Source organism: Astatotilapia calliptera, chromosome 14 (genome assembly GCF_900246225.1).
Source record: "Astatotilapia calliptera chromosome 14, fAstCal1.2, whole genome shotgun sequence".
Lineage (NCBI taxonomy): Eukaryota > Metazoa > Chordata > Actinopteri > Cichliformes > Cichlidae > Astatotilapia > Astatotilapia calliptera.
In genome coordinates this window covers 4,727,651-4,744,699 of record NC_039315.1, presented here as the reverse complement: position 1 = coordinate 4,744,699, position 17,049 = coordinate 4,727,651, and the positions used below count along the sequence as shown (strand labels likewise).

The 17,049-nt window shown below is 42.7% G+C and overlaps 1 protein-coding gene across 5 annotated transcripts; it reads right to left on the bottom strand.

Annotated features, from left to right (window-relative positions):
- Positions 1 to 569: 569 nt before the first annotated feature.
- LOC113036348 (cdc42 effector protein 3) lies at positions 570 to 15,759 on the bottom strand. 5 transcript variants are annotated; one of them, XM_026192647.1, is made up of 3 exons: positions 15,654 to 15,759; positions 12,720 to 12,908; positions 570 to 3,759 (listed from the first exon to the last, which is right to left on the bottom strand). In XM_026192647.1, exon 3 carries the CDS (start codon positions 3,285 to 3,287, stop codon positions 2,379 to 2,381), a length of 909 nt encoding a protein of 302 aa, XP_026048432.1. In that variant the 5' UTR covers positions 3,288 to 3,759; positions 12,720 to 12,908; positions 15,654 to 15,759; the 3' UTR covers positions 570 to 2,378. The 5 variants fall into 5 exon arrangements, with proteins under 5 accessions (XP_026048432.1, XP_026048431.1, XP_026048433.1 ...); XM_026192646.1 differs by having other exon boundaries at positions 12,724 to 12,908; XM_026192648.1 differs by having other exon boundaries at positions 12,724 to 12,848.
- Between the last annotated feature and the right edge of the window lie 1,290 nt (positions 15,760 to 17,049).

Sequence of the window (17,049 nt, the reverse complement as noted above, 5' to 3'; positions counted from 1 at the left end):
TTTATTTTCACAAGCTTTTCCGGAAGTAGTTCTAAGTCAGCTGCATTAATGAGATTTTAGTCATTTTAAAGAGTTGCCATTCCAAAGAATGACCACACGGGGGCAGCACATGGCAATAAAATCGCCCTTGTGCACACTAGAATCACTACAGTCCTTTCAAAATACTCCTATTGGGATGAGTTTTTCATCCGCTACCAAAACAAAGCAATCTGAATTCTCAGAATATATTAATAAATAATTTTAAATAGCCAGTCAACAAAATTACAGTCCTCTGTTGTTGTTTTTTGCTTTCCATGTTCTTCAGTTTCACACATATTAACATTTATTATACAGATTTACACTTTTACTGCACCTGCGCTGAATTGAAAACTAGTTTTTAGTGGTTTGAAATTTAATCTGAAAACTATTAAAAATGAATCTTTTTGTATTTTTTTTTGTAGTTACATCACTGTGGTTCAGGTTTGGAAATCTTTATTCACCTCATCGCTGCATGTGAAAAACACCCATAAAGTATGCCTACTAGTGTTAATGTCTGTAAAGTGTGTGTCTGCAAAGAAGCAACCGCAAAGTTTTTGCAGTAGGAAACATTTTATTCGTACATTTACAGATTAATTATACATCATAGATGACATTTGAATAATAGGCTACTGTGAACATGCAGACAGTGAACGTCAGGGAGGCAGAGAGTGAGCCACAGCATGTATAAAGACATATCTCAAAACTCAAAGCAGCACCTTTTCTTATTCTTACCCTTAAAGCTTTTAAACAACACCAACATTAAGCATACCCAGCTTCTCTCTGATGATATATTAAAAAAAACAACAACAAAAAAAACAAAGAAAAAACAAAACACAAGGTTAAACCTGCCAGTGAAATGTTGATTAAATGGGATACAATCATATTAGAGGATGACAGTAAAGTCAGCAGCAGCAGAGTTGATGTAAAAGAGTGGAGATGTCAACATTTCATCCCCAAATCACACCTTAGAAAGCAAAGATGAAGAATTTAACCTGCAGCATTAAACTAGTAGTATTAGCAGTTTGTAGCTTAGTCTATGTATGCAATGTTAACTCTGCTGCATAAATACACATTTATCCTGAAAGAATTAATAGCTGTGCAGCTGGAGATTCCTCCTGTTTTCCCAGGCCGATCTGGAGACAAATATATTTGACTCTGCAGAGAAGTGAGCAGGAAATCCTCAGTGAGAGTCAGATTAACAGGCGATACAGATTAAAGGGAGCAGTGGTGATGTTACTGCAACTGTGCTGGTTAACTTGGAGCAGGGGCTGCCAACTTTCTGCTCTCAGTTGGGGTGAGATGAGGGCAGCGATGTTTATGTGGGACAATTAAACACACAAAAATGATGCATGTCACAGGTGAAGGACAGCCTGCATTTCCTCTGATAACTTGTTCGTTTTGCACACTTCTCTATCCCACGCTCTCAGCTGGGATGTACTTGTGGATCAGCGCAGCGGTTTTACTTTTCTATACTAGGTCCATTAAAAATGTGGGAAGCTGTCTCAGAATGTGGGACAGTTTTAAAAGACGATAATCTTTTTTGTGTCATTTTTGGATGCCTCCTCGCTTTAAATAACCCAGAAAGAGGAGCAGCGACGTATTTTAGGTAATTTTCAGGATAAATCTGCCAAATTTGTTTTGCTGGTAAAAATTCTAAACGCCTCTTGGCTTATTTTATTGGTTAAATTAATGATTAAAGATGTCGTCGTCCTCCTATACAGCCTGCTGTTACGGTAAACATCCATAAACACTGTAAGTTGAAAAGTTTTTTTGAAAAGCTTTGTTGCAGGGTTAATTAATAGTTCTAAATAACTAATACAGTTAGCTCTGTTGGACTGTTTGGTTAAATATGTGCAGCTGTTTCGCTGTGGGGACTCCCACATGTATCCTTGTGAAGCTGCAGGTATTTAATACACTCACAGGAAAGACTTCCCCCATCAGCTGAAAGCAACAGGATGCTTATGGACCTGTTTTGGTTCTAAAATGGGCAGAAAACACCTGCCCAAAAATAGATGCAAATGGGTGTATTTGTTTTAAATAAAGGAGGGTCTGCAGGTTTGTTTGGACACCGTGAGAATGATGGTGTGCATGTAACCGTTGGCAACCCCGTGTTATAGTTTAAATGTCTATGTGCATGAGGTTCAGCTTTGAAGGCTCGAGCAGCAACGTCCTGCATTTCAAGCTTCTTGAAGTCTTTTATCACCTTCAGACTCGGCTCTCAGGAGTTGGTGAAAAAAAAAAAAAAGTTCTCCTCCCTCCTCCGTCAGTCCCTCCATCTTTTGTCTCCATCAGTCTGTTCAGAGTTTTAAAGGATATATTAAACCATGTATAAATATATCTTTTTGTCTCATTAATCTCAATCACAGCTCGCAGTGGTTGTCCTCAGCTTTGTAGCGGTCCATGATGCTCAACACATCCTCCAGGATGGATGGGCCCAGATCCAGGTTCAACCCCGCAATGGAGTCAGAGCGCGACACACCAGAGGGCTTTGTGAGGCCGGCGTGGTGGAAGACGGTGCAGGGCGACTCGCTGCGTTCGCTCCGAAGATCCTCGTTGCTCAGGTAGGTGTCGGAGTCCAGGCTGAGGCCCCGGCGAACGTCCTGTGGCCCGCAGATCTCTGACATGGAGTCCTCGGAGGAGCCCTCAGAGAGGGAGCCGGAGGAGGGGACGAGTCTGCGGATGGCTGGGGAGAGGGAGATGTCACGGCAAGGCTCGGACGCCAAGCGACCCACCACGCCGTTCTCACAGAGCGACACAGTCGGGTGCTGCTGGCGCTGACCGTCTCTCTGGCTGCAGCCATTGTTCTGTTTGGGGCTAGCCGCAGGAGGCTGCTGATGGTGGTGGGAGGGACCATCCAGATGGAGGCGCGGCGGTTTGGGTGGAGCCTGTTCGTGAGCGATGAACACAGGCATGGAGATGGTGTTCTTCAGCAGGCCGCTGGACGAGTGCTGGTAATGGAAGCCGTTAAAGGCGTAGCTGTGCACGTCATCTTTCGCGGTGAGGCCCTCTCCCAAGTCTCTCTCCATGCTGTGCGAGCGGGCGTGGCCGTTCTGCGTCCGGCTCGTGGGTGGCAGCATGTCCATCTTACCCTGGAGGAAGCCCACGTCTCCAAACATGTCGCCCTCGCCTTCGGGCCCTACGTGTGCGCTGTGACGCACGTCGCCCAGCGGGGGGCTGATCATATCACCTGAGAGGACGTCCCGGAGCTTCAGCTTCTTTCCCTTCTTGGGAGTCGTTGTTTTTAGGTACATGGGCGTCTTTGCAGGCATCTTGATGTGGCGGTTGGGTTCCTCAGGCCGTTTGAGCTCCAGCAGGAGAAATTCAGCGGGAAGCAAACAGTGCTGAGTTGATAAGAAGCTCTCTTGGCTGTTTTTCCCCACTCTCAGCTCAGATATTCAGTCTGTTCTGCTTCTCCAAGCGAGTAAACAAGTATTTAGGTCGGTCAGAGTAGCGATAGCAACCCGGCGGTTGAGCCTCACACTGACATGTGACTCAGGAAGGGAGAGGAGAAAGGTCTTGATCTCAGATCAGCTCCCTCTGTCTTCCCCTCCTACGCAGAAAATCCATATCAAAGCGAACGCCGAGCCCTCGTCTCCTCAAACTCTCGTCTTTATCCCGGCTCAGGCAAAGAGCACGCAGGGGATCAAGAGTGGGATCTCTGGCTGCCTCGCCGTCTGCTGCCCGGTCGGTCCTCCAAGTTCCTCAGAAACTTCAGGAATGTGACATCAAAACACTGGAGATCTGTGAGGAGAAATCAGAGCGAAAAGGGAGTCAAAAAGCGGCTGAAAGAGATCGAGGGGGAGAGGAAAAGCAGATAGATGGGACAGAGTGAGGAATGAAGCCGGGGGGAGATTTACAAGCACTTTTTCAGAGAGCCAGAGGACACTTGAAGGAAAACACTCCAAGAATCCACAGTGTTTGCTCAGAGGGCCCTGCCTGCCCCACACTGTGTGAAAATGTGTGACTGGAGGTCCTCGGGCTGCTCTTACAGAGTCACGCATTAGTCTTGCATTCCCAAAGACCCTTCAGCCTCATCAGTGGAAACAAATTACCACACTGAAACTGTCGGTTTCAAAACACCTCGTGCCTAATCACAGCATCTCATCAGGAAATAAAGTGTCTTTCCCGAGAAAGACACAGGGAACACCCGAAGCCTCGAGATCAGAACTCCAGTTATTTAACTGGTTAAACATGTAGAAGTGCAGGTTTTTCAGGACCACAGTTTATCCACAGCTCTTCAGTTTCCACTCTTTTACTTCAGTCATAGCAGATTAAACCTACTAACACTGAGAGTCGCCTCACCAATGGTTAGAAAACAATAAAGGGGTGAAAAAACAGGGAAATATCCGATACTGACAAAGTGTCTGAGGTGAGAATTTGTTCTATGCTCAGTAACACGCTGACATTTTGCATCTGTGTTAAATTGCTTAGGAATGGAAAAAACCAGCTAGTGTGAATGGCTGAAAGAGGCCAGTAGTAAAAAGCAGTTTGTGTGTTCAGTAAGAGCAGAAAAGAGTCAAGTGCCAGTCCTTTTACTCACTGAAGTCCAGTTTTTACACCTACAGTGCTTAAAAAAAAAAAAAAAAAAAAAAAAAAAATGTATTAGAGCATCTGTCATAAAGACAAGTACACAAATAATTTAGATATCTGTCAGAAAAAAAAAGACTGAATTTACGTTTAGATACCCAAATCTGAGCCGGCAACCTGAGAAGTGAGAAATTAATCAAGCATTCAACCGCTAAAACTAATGTATTGTTCGTGTTTGCAAAAAAACTAATTTGGTGTCTTAATTAAAAAAATGTTTTAATATTTTTTCAGTATTTTTGGTAAAAGTACATTTGAAAATTCACAGATAACAACAATTATTATAATTTAATATTAAAAATTTAAAGAGTAAATTACCATTAGACAAAAATAATAGCTAATTACCAGTTCTGTTAATTTAGGGCAGCTGAGGCATAAACCTTAGATTGGGTGATCTTACAAAAAACAAAAAAAACAACTGTTTTAGTTTTTGATTTTAGTTTATTTAAGGTTACTTTAATAACCCTGGAAACGGCAGTACTTCCCTTGGTAAAAGCTACACTCGCTCTCTTGCTGTCATTTTTGACACCGTCTCTGCTGCACAGAGCTGTTGCTTTTGCTTCTTCAGTGACCCAAAGACTTGCATTCAGACAAGCCTCCATCATTTAATAGGCGAATTAGAGAAAAGCTTTCCATGCATCGTTTAGAAAAACAGAAACAGCAGAACCAGTTCAGAGCCATCTGGTTGTATGTTAAAAACCAGTTGACCCACTTTTGGTCAACCTTTGGAAGAATTTGGTCTTGAATAGTTTGTTTTCTTGTATAATTTTCAGATCTTGTGAGTCAAATTGCTGCTTTATGTGCGGTCTCCGTGTTTAGAAATGAGAGAAGCACGCTCGCAATGAGCATAAAAACATTTTTCTTTAAATCGCACAGCCGTCATGTGTTTCTTGTGACTGCCCGACCCTCACTGGGTGTGTTTACTGAGAATACTTTGGATTGCTTAAACAGATCTCTTTCAACAAATAAAATCTGCCGTCTTGAGTCATATTCGTGCCTCCGTCTGAGTGAAAAAACTGTTTATCAGCAGGGTTGATTTGTGCAGCTCTGAATCGTTACTGTCCCGGTGTTAAATCTTTGTATTTCTGATGACTCTTATCAGTTCTGACTCAGTCGTGGTTATTTTTCTTTAGCTTTTTAAATACGTAATAAACATTAAAAATACCAGAGTGAGATTTTTAGCTCAGCTTCAGAGTTTCCAGCACATCACAGAGGCATCTGAAGGGGACCTGTGAATCTCACACTGGGGTCAGACTGAGGTCAGGTTAGAGTACAAAAAACATGCGGCTTGAAATTTGAAAGAGGGTCTGAAATGAGTAAACTTTGAGTTCAGTTTGAGATTGAACTGTTTGCTTCTTTTATACAAGTTGCTTCACTTCTTCAGAAATTCTCAGTCCTCCTGTGATTTTGCTCTGGGACAAACTCTCATCAGTTATCAGGATTTTATTTCCGTCTTTTGGTATTTTCCAGCTGCCCCGTCAAACGGAGTTCTTGGGAAACCGCCGGCACAAACGGGAGAACTTCAGCTTTGGTGGAGTCTTTTCGCGTTGCAACATGTATCCTGCGACACATGCAGGCCACCCAGGGGACACGCTTTAATGAGGCCTGAAGTTTCAAAACACTGCTATGTGGAAAAAAAAGATTCCTCACAGGTTACACCCTGGAATAAAAACAGTCAAACGAACAGGAGCAAACACATGCAACACAAGTGAAATTTGCTTTTCTCAAATTCAGTGAACAGAAGGAGAGGGGGAGGTTTCTTTAACCAGCATTCAGAGTGTGAAAACAGAGAGTGTGGCTCTGGGTTCAGGTTCATTTAAGACCGAGGTCAAACTTCACTGTGCTGATAAATGATTAGAAACTATGCAGCTCTCATTTATTCTTTTAATCAAACCAACTGGATGTGTTTTAATAACATTACAAGTAGTTATCCTCTCTGTCAAAACAGAGCCCACTGAGCATTGGTGTTTTTTAGATATCGGAGTGAAAAAAGAAGTGAAATCTTATTTAAAAGCTGCTAAAAACAACTGAGATACACTCCCCGGACGCTTCATTAGGTACAGCTTGCTAGTACTGGTTTTTCGTTCAGAACTGCGTTAATTCTTCATAGCACAGGTTCAACAAGGTGCTGCAAGCTTCCCTCTAATATTTTGGTACATATTTAGTTGACAGCGTCACACAGTTACTGCAGATTTATCAGCTGCACATCCATGATGTGAATCTCCTGTTCCAGTACATCACAAAGGTGCTCAATTGGATTGAGGCCACTTGAGTAACTGTCTGAGATGATTTGAGGTGTGCGACACAGTGTGTTGTCCTGCTGGAAGCAGTTATCAGTAGATCAGCATGGCTGTAAAGAGATGGACGTGGTCAGCAGCAACACTCAGGTGGACTGAGGACTTTAAATGTTGGTACTAAGGAGCCCAAAGCGTGCCAAGAAAAGCTGACAGGAGTGCGCACTGTGGTCTTCTGCTGCCATAACACATCTCCTTCAAGGTTTGATGTGCTGCATGCTCAGTGATGCTTTTCTGCACAGCTATTTGAGTTAGTGCTGCCTTCCTGTCAGCTCAGCGCAGTCTGGTCTTCTCCTGTGACCTTTGACATAAACAAAGCATTCTTGCCTAGAAAACCGACGCTCATTTTCTCTCTTTTGGACCCTTCCCTGTAAATCCTACGGATGTTTGTGTAAGAAAATCTCAGCAGATCAGCAGTTTCTGCAACACTCAAACCAGCCCGTTTGTCACCAACAACCACACCACACTCAAAGTCACTTAAATCACCTTTCTTCCCTTTTCTGATGCTCAGTTTGACTTTTAACAGGTCGTCTTGATCATGTCGAGAGTTGCATTAATGAGCATGTGAACAGTATAAAATTAAATTGCTGTCTGTATTGAAGGATGGTGCAGGGAAACGGTCCGGGCAGTTAAATAAAGTGGCTCCAGTTAAGCAGACCTGAATCATTTGTTGTACCGTCTGTTTTAATTAGCTCAGCTCTGACACACGATGGTCTGATGAACTCAAATCTCCGGGATGAAGACACACGGCTCTCTTCTGTGATGAGCAATCGGAAGTTCAGACAGTGTCTGACGGGTGAAAACACCTCAAACCCTTCCCCCGATACTGGCAAAGACATGAAAGGGTAACTTCCCCACTTATTATTAACACTCCAGGTGTTTTCAGCCCAGTTAGCGTCAGGCCTCTATGGAGGCCTAAAGACTTTCTTAATGAGTTTATGGTTTAAATCACGAGTTTGAAGTCTCAATTAACACTATATGATATTCACTCAATATTTTGGTTTCCAGGAATTAGACCAACAAGGAAGATGAAGCAGAGTATGAGTTAGGGTGTGGCTATTTTGTGATTCACAAGTCATCATGAGCGGTTTCTCCCTCAGTTCCACCCCCAGCTGAAAAAAGTCAAAATGGTAAAAGGCTTCAAAAGCCCACTGATGGGTGACGTTACACTGGTGACATCCATGCTTCTTCATCATCATCGTCATCATCATGTTTCAGATGTCAGATCTTATCCTGCACGACAGCAATTACTGCAGGATAAACATAGTGTAGTAAAAAGTGAAATGGTTCCTCCTGAGTCGTAAGAATGTGGCTAAACTCCAACAAGACTATTTAAAGAAAAAGACACAATTGAGGTCACAGATAACCACGGGTCAATAAAAGCCGATACAGGCCTGATCTGTAACAACTACTGAAACCTCCTAAACCAACGTGGAAGTGCCAGAAACTGCAGTTCAATGAATGACCTCTTGATGTAGCCGCAGTGACGTCACCGGTAAAGTCCTCTGATGAAGCCTCAAGCTGAGGTATCCAACTTTGAAACGAGGGTCACTGCGTACTCATATCCCAACTAAGGCCAGCTATGAAACATGCTTTATCCTCCTTTGTGACTCTAATGCAGACCAACAGTGCAGTTTAACATAGTCCAAGTTCAAACACGAAACTGATGTAACGCACATAAGTTTATAGCTATTGCTAATTTTCAACAATTGTCCCTTGTTGGGCTGACAATCAAAATTTCCAAAAATAAACTTTGCCCTGCGTTCAGTATCACTTCAACCAAGCAACTGACACAACAAACTCATCGGGAAGGTGTTCACCAACGTCATAGAGCGAAGGGGACGTTTTCTATATATCAAGTCGCCCCCTGCTGGACAAGTAAATGCCAGTTTAAGGTATAAATCACCCATTTAACCTGTTTTCAGGCTCTGAGCTTGAAATTATTATCTGAATGACAAGTGGATGCATGCACTGGTGTAGGCTGCCTCTCCACTAACTCACCTCACTGAATTGCACGTCTTGAGTGGAATTTTTGGAGCATTTTGAATGATAAATAATGTGGGTTGTTATGTGGATATTGGTTCTATGAGCCCATCCAAGAAGCTCCAGTTCTGATGGGTGAAATTGAAGCCTATGATTAGGGACAAAACAAGACTTCACCATCCCATAGATGACATTATGGCATCTTTTATTGCCTATTGTACCAGATGTGATTTACACCCTCATTTCCTTCATTTCTCTCTCTGGTCCTACAACAACACTTTGCACAAACAGCTACGAGCAGCAAAGGAACCGAGCAGGGCAGCAACTCTCTCCGTCTGACAGCCAGAACATTAAGATGACATCATAAACAGCTCCGTCTAATTTGAGCCTCTGAGAGTCATAAAGAAAGCGACATTAACTTGTCAGCGCTCATTTTAACACAAAGGGGGCAAAAAAATACCAGTTATATTTATGCAGCACAAGTCCAAGCAAAGAAACACCACACCTGATGAACTAAAAAAAATATATATATAATGAGACTGACCACGACTGTACAAAGACAAACAGGAATAATGGACCGGTCAGAACTGGTACAGAAGGGTGGAGGCTTCTTCAGATGCTGGAGAAACAGTTTCTCTGGATTTTTATGAGTTTTATGGTTAAATTTGACTCAAAAGGCCTGGAAAAGGAGACAAAATGCTTTATTTTTTACCCATATTTTAATGGATCTCTACGTGTCAAAGCTTTGTACGCTATTTATTTGTTATTTTCACATTTGCCAACTAAACTTTCGATAACATGGCCATCAAAACGTATTTCCAGCAGCTTCATGGTCTAACAATCCCAATATGCATCTACAATTACAACACCTACAGACTCAGGAACAGCTGAGAGCAGCAAACAAACTGCTGGGCCTCTCTTTTTGCTGGGCTTTTTACTCTGGCAAAAATACTGTGACAGAAAAAGTCATGTTTGTCCACTCACTCTCAACGAGTTATTCCAGTTAATTCATGAAATAAAACGTGTAAGATGCTTTTAAAAAAAATAGTATCAGATATAACTCAATTTCTAACTAACAGGCTTCATTATTAGTTTTGTGGGATGGGCATGGCTGGCTGGCCTCCTTTCTGAGTGACTGCTTTGATCCGGTGATGAAATAATGGGGGAGGTTTCTTCTGGGATGAAAACAGAGCCTGAAGGTTCAGTAACTAGTCTGATTAGTTAGAAAATGATATGAATCATATTCTATTCCGTCACAGTCATCTTGACATAATTGAAGTGTTTTTGGCAAAGTGCTCCCCACCACCATCATCAAAACACCGAATGAGGAAGAATGGCACTCCTTTTCTCCTCTGGAAAATCATGCCTCAAAGTAATCAAGCTGTTCTGGCCCTGACTTTTCTTTCCTTTTATTTTAATTTGTCACCCATTTGTAGGAGAAAACGTGGTCATATTCCTGCAGCGAAGGCAGTTTTGTGTAGAAGGAGTCGCAGAGCTACAAACTTCGCTTGCATCTAAGTGACAGAGAGGAGACTGTTGTGTAATGTTATTAGTGAGGAAATTCAATCACTGAAGTCATCACCATCACACAGAGAGACGCTCACACTGATGGCTGGGACAGACTTGAATTACTTAATACAAGATCACAAGGAGTGCAATTAATTATGCAGCCAGTTCCCAAAAGATCAGACAACCAATCGCAGCGCTTCTCATTTTTTAGTAGATCTCTCTAAAACCAATTTCTTATCCCTGGCTTTTACCACACACACGTGTCGGGTATTCCTGTCTTGTGGGGACATCTAATGCTTTCCCTAGCCCCTTACCCTAACCATGAAAAATGAATGGCTAACCCTCACCCTAAACCTGACTGTAACCCTGTCACCAAAAGGACATTTTGAGTCTCAAAATGCCTTCAAACTGGTGGGCACCAGGATTTTGGGCCCCACAAGTAGTAAACTTTCAATTTTTGGTACCCACAAAGATATGAATACACGCTTATACACACGTACCCCTACTGGGAGCTTTGTAGTGTCGATGAAGCGTGACTCCAATGTTTGTTGTCCTTGAGCTCAAGCGTGGGTTCCCAGCGCAATTCTGTCTCAACCACAACATCAACATAAAACTGACTGACCTCTGAGCCTCACTGCGACACACCGAGGTGGGCATCACATACATGTGTACTCCTATTCGCCCTATCAGCCTAAATACGAACGGAGGGAGAAACTCTCAGACGGCTGGTTGGGATTTCTTTGCATCACCTTTCCTGGAAGCTGGAATTTGGGCCACTGCTGATGATGCAATCAACCACAGAGGAGGCCGAACTAACATCTGTTTCTGCTCTCAGGCCCAGTTTGTTTAAAGTCTCTCCACCAAAACGGACCGGAGCCACCCATGAGTCCTGTCATCTCCTGGGACAAACACGTACTACACGCCTGAACGCGCGACTCTGCGGCTGCTTTCATTGTTGTTATTCTCCGCAGAGTGGCGCGTAATTGCGCTCAGCAGGCGACTGTTGACAAAAGCTTTTATTTTCTCCTCCATTAATCCGTTTATTTTTGCCATAAAAGCAAAGCTTACTCCGTCTGTTATCTGGCTGTTTTCCCACAAGGTGGTTTCACGCTAATGCAGTTTGTGTCTGAGAGCTGATGGTGACTAATTTTCCATCTATCATTCGTGCCGTGGGTGTACATCCAGCCTGCTTCTCCTTGGCTGATAACTCACAGCGATTATTGCTAAGTACAGTAAAGCAGACTTCATGTGAAACCCCAGGTGACGCAATGTGCGCTGTAACGAGTCTTTAATGTTGAACAAACCCTTTTTTCTGGCTTTAGGTTTAACGTTACTGTTCCTCCCCCACCCGCTCATAAATGTCTGGAGGATAATAATCAAAAATATTCTATTTTTCTATTCTATTCTATTCTAAAATGCTGCCAAACTGAATGAAGGCGAACTCTAGTTAACTTCCCCTCTCTCCCTCCGTGCGCGTTATGTAACTGCAGCCTCTCAGATCATCCCATGTCCTCCTGAAGCCTTCCTGCAGCTGACTGATTGGTACCATTGGAGCAAATCGACACATGCAGCCACAGATACAGGTCCAGTCAGCTCTGACTGACCCACGAGGCTTTTGTTTTCAAGTATTAATAAACTTTAGCCGATATACATACATATTTTTTACAAAAACAAAACATCAGACTCTTACAGCGAGTGTCTCCTGGCTGTGACCTCCACTCTTGGGTAGTAGTTTGCTCCTGAAGCAGCACATGTAGCAGTGACGTGCTATAAAATAGAGTAATATGTCAGCCTCCCCCGTCTGGGGGGGGGGGGGGGGGGGGGGATGTCTAAGGCGCTTCTTCTGCAACACTTAATCTTCTTAGAAATTAGATCATCACGAGCCCAGATGGGGAGCGATTGTCCAACATCGCCTATTCTGTCACTGCGCGGTGAGTCAGAGTTGACTGGTGGATGAAATAAGAGTCTGGCTGTATTGTGTCCCCAGAAAAAAGTATTTTAGAAATTAAATTCATTAAACACGCATAGCTTTACGTTGTTTATGACGTCAGGAGTCGGGGACACGTGCTGAAACCTTTATTTTTAAACACTGCGTTCCTTCAGATTTGTCTGCTCGTTGAGCCAAACTGCGCAGGCAGCGCACGCTGAAACTAAAGGGAGTGCCTCTCAGAAAACACACACACATGTTCATAAATAAAATCACACACTGCTTCATTCTTCTTATTTTTGTTACACAAAACTACAAATCTCCTCAAAGTGTAATCTATGACCACAAATCAACAGCTGACCACACAAAAAAAGATAAAATAAAGTGATTTATCTGATATGTACCTACAGTTCCGTCATTCTCCGGGAAATAAACCCACTCTTCTAGTTTGGTTGTAAAATCCACCGACGCAGGGCTGAGGTGCAGGGCAGGTAAACCTCTTAGTGACGGCTGATTACTGTCTCTTGAGCGCTCTGAGCGGAGAAAGTAAACTGGTCACCTCTTCTTCCCTTACAGGAGTCAAGTCTGCAGCACTGAACAGGGAATGCTTCCGGTCATGAATTTCAAAATAAGGTAATCCTCCTCTAAAGCAGCGGTCCCCAACCCCCGGGCCTCGGACCGGTACCGGTCCGTGAGTAGTTTGGTACCGGGCCGCGAGAGTTGAGGCTCAGGTGTAAAATGTATGGTTTTCAGGGTTTTTATCGGTTTTCAGCGTTATTTTGTTATCGTTTTTATTGTTAACTCTGTTTTCCTAGGTCTTTTCATGTGTGTTATGAATAAATCTTTTTTTCGATACTGGTTCTAGTTTTATTTTGTTATATTTATCCGAGACACCTTAAAGGCCGGTCCGTGAAAATATTGTCGGGCATAAACCGGTCCGTGTCGCAAAAAAAGGTTGGGGACCGCTGCTCTAAAGCGCTGTCGCATTTTGTATCACCCACCACCCTTGGACTCAGTGGGGACACTAAATAAATAAATAAATAAATAAATAAAAAGAACTAAGGCAGTATAAAATAACCTTAAACGTGATATTTAATCTTGAACATTTTTTGAAATAAGTTACTTGTTTTATAAAATATAAATATAAAAATAGCCCTGTCTTTGAGAATCACTTTGATAATGAACCCATTTAACGCCTTTTAATCAACACAGAACTCATTTTGGCAAAAACGAGTGTGGGCTTTTATTTTTTAAAGGTAAAGATTAGCTTCCGGTGGCACTGAAGGCGCAGACGCTGTGATTAATAAACTGTTACATGAGCACGTGGGACTGAAACTACCAGAACTTCTCAGATAACACACGAGCGACAGTGTTAATCATACAAATGACCGTGAAAGAGCAGCGAAGCCGCCGAGACACTGAGGCGATGAAACACCTCTTTGATCTACAGGTGCGAAACCATAAAAGGTCACAGGTCACATGGTGAGAATTAGCCTACTATCAGGACGTAGATCTCAGTTTATGACTTCTTTACTGCAGAATGAACTCGTTCATATTTAATTGATCAGTAATTAAATCATCCCCACTGACCCAGAGTGAAACTGAGCAGTTTACTGACCATCTGTTCACTTTAACCAGCCAATTACAGAGCTCTCTTACTGTTGATCTCCTGATGTGACAGACTGTGTGGAGGTGATGAGGGTACTGCTCTTTAATTTGATTAGCAGCAGGCGCGAAACTACAGACCTGCTGCTTTGCAGTCAGCAGCCAGCCTGATGCAGAGTGATTCAGAAAACAGAGCAGGTCTCTCGGATGCCTCACCAGACTTTGTTTAGTGTTCATAAAGAAAAATATGGTGAGACGTTTGGAGAGCTGTGAGCTGCATTCAAAATCTCAGCAATTCACCCTGCAGTTTCTTTTTTTTTTTTTTAGTTGAGCACAGAAGATAAATGCTGTCTGTATTAATCTGTTTAGACATCATCGTGCTGTTAGGTTGGGAAATATATCTGACTCAAGGAATGCGACTCACTTAAAAATATCACGACAGAAAAACATTTTGCTTCTGCTCAACTTGGTTCTGTAGTATATGAAGTTATCACAGTTTTTGTGTACGTGACTTCATATACCGACGGCTAACGGTTATGTTAATGTCATATATCCTTCTGTTGTATCTAGGTCAGTGAAATAAACATTTATCCTGTTGTCTCCACAGAGCTATAAAGTCTCAGCATTACAGGGAATAATTATGCATTTTAATTGGCCTTCAGTTTATTTTACTGCTGGAGCACAAAATTTGGAGGCACAGTCTGGTGCTCCCAACAGCATTGGTGCTGGGCATAATTGCTGCAAAGTAATGAGGACTCAACAAATGGAGAATGCAGACGTTTGCTGTTCGCAGGTCAGATTGCAGACACATCTTGTTTACAGCTCCTGAAGGACGCCTGCAAGGCAAATTAAACCCATTCCCTCTTTGCTCATCCACTCGAGTGTGCTTTGAGCCCTTCTGCAAAGAAACGCTGGCGTCTTTTCCGCTGAAGCAGCATCACACAATAAAACTGCACACGTGCAGAACAACCTCCAAAGCACAGGAGATGTTACTTTGGGGATTTGAGGTTTCATTGTGTGCGTTTCTGGAAGCGCTTCATCTTCTTCTGTGACACACAGGGAAGCAAAAAGGGTCCCAGAAGTTCAGCAGCGGTTAAATCTCAAAGTTTTTGGTGGAATTCCTCAAAGCGAGACCAAAACGACTCTAGCTTTATCTCGCTTGCCCACTGTATTACTCTCACTCGCTATCTGCAAGTGTTTGAAGGCGTGTGGAATGTGTAAACTAGATAAGCAAAGAATTACACAAGATGTGGTTAGATCACTGAATCGCAAACACACACAGATTTATGACATCACCTAAGTAATTCAAGATGTAATCAGGGCAGTATGGGGTGGGTCCATCTGCAGATCCATGAGACCACTATCATTTGTCTCTCCCTGACACACACACACACATACAAATGCACAGGCCGCCAGGCCCCCCAGGTGCTGCCCCATGCAGAGACCCCCTGAGAGGTTGGTGTTTCTCCACTTCTTAAACACAAAGTCGGGGGTGGAGGTTTGTGTTTGCATTCAATAACAGAGCTTAACCCCAAAGCAAGGACGAGTGTGAGGTCTGTTTAAGTTATTCATGTGAGAACAAAAACAAGAAGGCTATTAAATTAAATCTAAAACTATGAATTGCTTTCATATGAAGCGTTCTGCTTTGTTTTTTTGCCTGCAGTTCGTTAAGAGAGGGAAGAGAAACAAGAAGCAGAATTGCAGGAAGAAGGAAAAAGGTTGCATTTCCTCACGCTCTGGAACATGGCACCACGTTGGTCCTGGAAGGCGATGCTGGCAGGCAGGAGCACAGTCAGGGCCAGCCTGTCCTCTCTTATTGTTGGTTATTATGCAAGAGGCTAACTCAGCCAGGTGGAATTAATCTGTCCCCACGAGACACAGATTTCACAATAAAAGACCTGAGATTAAGTTCCAGTGTCAAGTCATCTCAAGACTCACTTCCCAGGAAGATTACTTTCTGTTACACACAATTAAATCTCCATAAAACTCATTTAAATGTAGATTCTGATCATTTAGTATAAATAATACATATCTGCTGAAGTTACACAATATTTTTAGTCTACAGTATAAAATTTAGCTCCCATGGTTAGTTTCAAGTTCATTATTTAAGATTTGTATTGATGTGAAATGAACAGTGCTACTTAACATCTGCTCATTTATTCTTGTCCTATTAGCGCTTGAGTCAGTGTGTCTTTTTTATCTGTATTAGCTTCCTGAAGTACTTCAGATAAACCCAGAAAGCCATAAATCTGAAAAATGCTGTAGCCTCACTGGTCTTAACCCACACAGTCCAGCATGCAGCCCTGCAGTGGCTCTTGGTGAGCGTAGGCGTGTACTTCCATTTCCGAGCAGCGAGAGTCACGAACAACATACCACGGAGACACAAAGTGACCTCATAGGCAGGAATTCTGGGAATCTGTGAGTAAATGAGCCTCCATGTGTTTCCATTTAGTTTGCAGTGATTGAAGCAAACTGCTGCTCCTCAGGGGTGATTGGCCGAAGGAAGAGGGAGAAAAAGAGGAAAATGAATCCTGGAAAACAGACGAGGAAAGGCAAAGAGAAGAGGAAGAAAGACACCAGCTTTGAAATGAGGTAAAGGAAGTTAGTAATACTGACTTGGTTGGAAGTTAGAGGAGTCAATTTCAGATTATATTTACAAATTTCTTTGGAAATTTTATCAAGCCTTAATAATTTAACGGTAATCTAAAAGATCAAACTGGAATTTTTAAAAGAAAAACACAAGTACACATTCATAAACACAAACACGAGAGACATAAACAAGCCCTCTGAGTTTCAGCAGTGAGTTTCGGCCCTTGACAAAGATACATGTCCACTGTGAGGACCTGCAGACTGGCCATTTCACGTCTCTTTGCACGTGTTTCTGATTGTTTTGTGGATTTTCACTGCCTTTGTGGTCCTGTGTCTCTGGGTAAGGTGAGAGAAAATATCTCAGAAACTACAGGGTTTGAGATTTAATATAAACAGTCATGTTCCTGATTAATCCTATGAAATATTTTGTTCCTCTAGCTCCAAACGCAGGACAGAATTTGCATTTATGTTGCATTTATTAGGTCAAAAACCACTTTACAGCCACCTGGGTAACATCTATAACACTCGAAGCATTTAATG